This window comes from Olea europaea, chromosome 6 (genome assembly GCF_002742605.1).
Source record: "Olea europaea var. sylvestris chromosome 6, O_europaea_v1, whole genome shotgun sequence".
Lineage (NCBI taxonomy): Eukaryota > Viridiplantae > Streptophyta > Magnoliopsida > Lamiales > Oleaceae > Olea > Olea europaea.
The window spans coordinates 4,716,452-4,721,983 of record NC_036242.1 but is presented as its reverse complement, the minus strand read 5'-3'; the positions used below and the strand labels follow the sequence as shown (position 1 = coordinate 4,721,983).

The window sequence follows — 5,532 nt, the reverse complement described above, 5'->3', positions numbered from 1 at the left end:
GACATTTTACCTCATAAGAATAGAGAAACAATATTTGTTTAGATACATCATACAACAAAATCCCTAGTTCAATTCGAGTTCATGTCGTCTCCCCCTTGATTCTTGGGCTGCCGCTCAATAATAACCCGTTTCAACCAATCCATCTACTTCCCTGCTGTACCCAAACTTCTATCCTCAGATGGGTATTAAAATCCCATCGGAATCCCAAGATTTTGATTCAAATTTGACTACTCCCCTCAACCCACCTACAATCGGAATGGACCCTTTGCCGCCATCTGCCATCGCCTCCGGGAGATCATACTGGCGGTTTAGCAAACAAGATTTCTACCCCGAACCCACCTTCCAGAATTTGTCAACTTACGTTTCAGCTCTCTCCAAAACCCCGTATCGCGTCAAGGACCGGCTTCTTGGCCGCTCCAGCGAAGCCGAGGAGTTAATCGAATGCAAGAAACAATCTGAAAATGAAATGAAGAAATGTCTCACTTGGTGGGACCTCATGTGGCTCGGGTTTGGCTCGGTGGTTGGCTCCGGCATCTTCAGCATTACCGGCCAGGAAGCGCACAACGATGCCGGCCCGGCTATTGTGCTCTCTTACGCGGTCTCAGGTTTGTCGGCTTTGCTATCGGTTTTCTGTTACACTGAATTTGCTGTTGAGATCCCCATTGCTGGGGGTTCATTCTCTTTTCTTCGAATTGAATTGGGAGATTTCGTTGCTTTTATTGCTGCTGGAAATATTCTTTTGGAAGGCCTTGTTGGGGCTGCGGGTTTAGGCCGTTCATGGACGTCATATTTTGCCAGCATTTTCAGTAACAACCCTGATTTCTTGAGAATCAGGGTTAACTCCTTTGCAGAAGGGTTCAACCTGTTGGATCCTTTAGCTGTGGTTGTTTTAGCAGTTGCTAATGGTATTGCCATGACTGGTACAAAGAGGACATCAATTTTAAACTATGTTAGTTCCATACTTAGTGCTGTTGTGATTGTTTTCGTGATAGTTGTTGGGTTTGTGCATGGGAAGGCCGAAAATTTGGGGCCATTTTTCCCGTATGGGGCCGAAGGTGTGTTCACAGCTGCGGCTGTAGTGTATTGGTCTTATACAGGTTTTGATATGGTGGCTAATATGGCTGAGGAGGTTAAAAACCCTTCAAGGGACATACCGATCGGGCTGGTTGGTTCAATGTCAATGATCACAGTGGTCTACTGCTTGATGTCATTGGCTTTGGTCATGATGGTGAAGTACACTCAGATAGATGTCAATGCAGCCTATTCAGTTGCCTTTGTGGGGATTGGAATGAAATGGGCTAAGTATTTGGTTAGCATTGTTGCACTTAAGGGGATGACGACAAGTTTGCTTGTTGGTTCTATGGGACAAGCACGATACACAACTCAGATCGCTAGATCTCATATGATACCTCCTTATTTTTCTTTGGTTCATCCAAAGACTGGAACACCGATATATGCTACCCTCTTGATAACTACCGGTAGTTGCATTCTTGCATTTTTCTCGAGTCTGGATGTTCTGTCGAGTGTGTTATCATTTAGTACACTTTTCATTTTCATGCTTATGGCTGTAGCATTGCTCGTCAGGCGTTACTATGTCAAGGACTTCACTCCAAAGTGTGATACTATCAAATTTGTCATCTCGTTGTTTGTTATTTTTGGTTCATCAATTGGGATTATGATTCTTTGGAGTTCTAATTATCGAGGATGGATTGGGTATGTCGTGACAGTATTCTTATGGTTTTTGGGTACTTTAGGAATGGCCTTGACTTCAAAGCACAGGATTCCAAAAGTATGGGGCGTTCCGCTTGTTCCATGGTTGCCATCACTGTCAATAGCAATGAATCTTTTCCTCATTGGATCTCTTGGTATTGTAGCCATATGGCGGTTTGTCATATGTAGTGCCGTAATGCTAGTTTACTATGTGTTAGCTGGCGTCCATGCGACTTACGATATGGCTCGTGTAGTAGATGAGCAAGCACTGAAACTTGAACAGGGGAAAGGAGATTCCAGTGCCGGGACCTTATAGTTGGTAAAGTGCTTTGAATTTCACACGGACATTATTATTGCTTTTTATAGTCTCGGGATTAAGTGTGTAGCCAGACGTGTAAAAATCTATGCCTTGATTTATCATTTTATAAATGGTCCTACTCATTCTCTGCTTTCTAATGACTCGTGTAATTATATAATCTAGTAAGAATGCTATCGAAACGTTCAACACATGAGCATTATCTTGTTATATAAGGTCAAGGGTTGATTGCCTCTTGGTGTTTGGGGAGTCATTTAGATTGGCAATTGCTTGCCTATGCCTTATTACTCTATTTATACATCAACTAGGAAGAATTTGAATTCACTTTCACAAATGGCTGTCCAATAATTGTAGTATGGACCCATTTAGAGCGACTTATGGTTTTCCTTCTGCTTCTTTGTCTTCTTCTTAAAGCTCTCTTAGATAGACAAAGTACTTTCAGAAACTTATTCAAATATGTTCAAAAGAAGCTTTTTAGTCTTAGAAGCAATTTTTGACTTTTCAAAAGCCTGTCAAACGGTCTCTAATTAAACTATAAATGTTGAAATAGGACTTGGAGTATCGAGAAATGGGTAGGCCATATTTTCCTTGAAGTCACCGATATGAGCCCTTGTAGTACGTTTGATAGGTAAATGGTATTAAGGATGAAAAGAAATGTAATATTTTGTGTAATATTGTCTAACCTACCAAATATGCTGAGCATTGTAATTTTAGTAACCTCTTTATGAAGAGTAATGCTATTCACAGTAAAGGCTCGATAGTCATTCTACGTGGCATACACATGATAGTTTTTTATTTAGTATATTAATATGGCAATTTTTTATTATTTTATGTATTAAATAACAAAATATTATGAATATGCCACGTGGAACGACTATAACTAATTTTTTCTATGAATAGCATTATTCTTTTATGAATGATCAAATAGTGTTTCAAAGTTGATGCAATCAATTGAAAATGGAGGAGTGTAACTCCAGGCTGTCTCCAGCAACTTTTTGTGTTATAAAATCAATATAAGATCCTTGGAATCCCTTGTTATGGCACTGTAATTGACTAATGCAATAAAATAGCTTGAAAAGGATAGTTTTATCAATTATATTTGTGGCCTGTGGAAGCTGGTGTTTCTCGTGTTGCATTTTATTAGTGGCACGTGAAAGCTGTGGTGTTTCACTTTAATATTAAAACAATTTCCGCTGGATTCTTTAACCCCTTGTTTATCTACCATTATTTCAACTTTTTTTTTTTTTTTTCAAATTTTTTTTTAATTTTATATCACAATAAAATATTTTGCACATAAATAAAATCTATTCAATAAATTAAATTGATTGTAACTTTCACCGTGTTGCTCCCATTACAGTTCATGTAACTTGTTGGAATTGGAATATACACTCAGTTACTATTTTTGTAATTTTTCTCGAAGTCATAATTATGTTAATCATATGTGTTTTGCGAGTATGAAATTTGTCTAGAACTTATTCGTACGAAAAATATTAATTAAATATGTTTGATTGATTTAGTTTTCAATCTACAAAATATTATATTTATCCATTTTTTTATTGTGGGTAGATGAGAGAAAGATAGTGAATAAATGAGAGAGAGAGAGAATTACTTGGAAAATAAAAATCATCACTCTAAAGAAAATATTTTCCTTTTTTTTAAGGAAAATATGATCATATGATCGAAAGTCGAAAAATATTTTTTATGGAAAAATCATTAATCAAACACTCCAACAGTAAAAAAATTGAGTAGAAAAATGATATTTTTCGTGGAAAACGAAGTTAATCAAACATGCTCTATATGTAATTTATTCAAATATTAACTCGTATTCCTTGTTAAATTCTGTTGCACAATTTTATGCAATTTCATAAAAGTAAACAAATTTATAAGCTTTGATGCATGTGTACATGTACATATAACATCTCAGTCAGGAGTTCGTAACACTTCTTTGCAGTTATTACAAAGGTTAAAATTGTGGTGGTGTTTGATGCATAAATGGATGCAGTTAAAATGTTGACTTGATGCATATGTAATTCCAATTATTTGACACATTCACAATATCATGAATGTAAATAACTTCTATAGAACAAGATTAAATATGCTAATATTAGTTTAAATGAAGACAAAATAACAGATGAGAGTATAAATTACTAAACCCATTTGGAATGTTTTGACAACCTGTCCAAATATAACATCAGACAACGTCCATTTACCTATCAACTACATGAGACAAAACCAACACTGAAAATAGATATTTCATCAACACTAAAAGATCGACACAAATGGCTTGAGATTCGGCTTTGAGGTTACTTCATATCTTTAAAACACATTCATGCTTCCACCAAATTTTTTGCTGGGGGTGAATACAATATTCCCATTTCTAGCTCTCAAACATTAGGAAAAAAAAAATTAGTAAATACATGTATTGAAAGATGGGTATTACAGAGAGGTACTAACTTTTTCATGAAAAACATGTAATATGATCACATGCAATACATATAATTGGATAGGAAAACATAATACAACACATATGGCAAATGTACTTCATCACATACAAGTTAATCAGACATTACATATGTATACTTGTCGTACATAAGTGACATAGTAAGATTGTCAAAAGCGTTGAAGTGTTTTTGGGGAAAAAATGTTTATGTAAGTAGTGAAGGTGATCTAGATACGAATCCTTTAATTATTTCTATTATTAGTCTTCAAGTTGTCATATATATAGTACATACAATAATCATGATGTGCCTCGAGAAAAACTTCAGTCATACTATTTATTATTGACTGCCCTCAATTAGTTACACGCGCAATGTTCTCGACATCCCTAATTATTTCCCTCAACTTCGTGAAGAATCAATGCATCACTAGATCATACTTGTCATTGATTATGCTAAAAGGTAAAATTGGATGTTAGTATCTTGACATGTAATAATAATCAACTTTTCTTCATGCCTAGTTTTCAGGATTGTACCATCAACTAGAATTAAGGGTAGTATCGTATTTCAATATCGTCAAATGCATTGTCCAAAAGCCATAAAAAAATATTTGAAGTGATTATCGCCATCGATCTCAATAAAAAATGTCGAGTCAGGATTAGTTCTCCCCATGTTATGATAATACCTAGCCAATTTAGAATAACTCTCATTAGTCAAACCATTAAATCCTCCAATACATATTCTTTAGCCTTCCAGACCTTTTAATAGCTTATGACCACCCATACTTCCAACGGATGTTGTTGATGATGTCTTAAATTGTTCATGGGTCCTGAAAACTGTTCATTATTTGTTGATCAATAAACTATGATCGAGTTTGCCTGTGATCATTTTGACGAATACTCACTTTACAAGTATGTTCCCGTGCATACTTGCATAATACAAAGAACTCATTCATATTCATCTTCATCGTTCGCAAACGTCAATTGCAATTGTTGTCCACATAAATAATTGTACATGTAGACTCGTTTGATTTCTTTACTTTCAACTTAAAGTTATGTTTCATTGCAATCC

At 35.6% G+C, this 5,532-nt stretch overlaps 1 protein-coding gene across 1 annotated transcript; it reads left to right on the top strand.

Moving 5' to 3' along the window:
- Positions 1-13: 13 nt before the first annotated feature.
- LOC111395583 (cationic amino acid transporter 8, vacuolar-like) lies at positions 14-2,259 on the top strand. Its single transcript, XM_023021626.1, has one exon. The coding sequence runs from the start codon at positions 179-181 to the stop codon at positions 2,024-2,026; it is 1,848 nt and encodes a 615-aa protein (XP_022877394.1). The 5' UTR covers positions 14-178; the 3' UTR covers positions 2,027-2,259.
- The last annotated feature ends 3,273 nt before the right edge of the window (positions 2,260-5,532 follow it).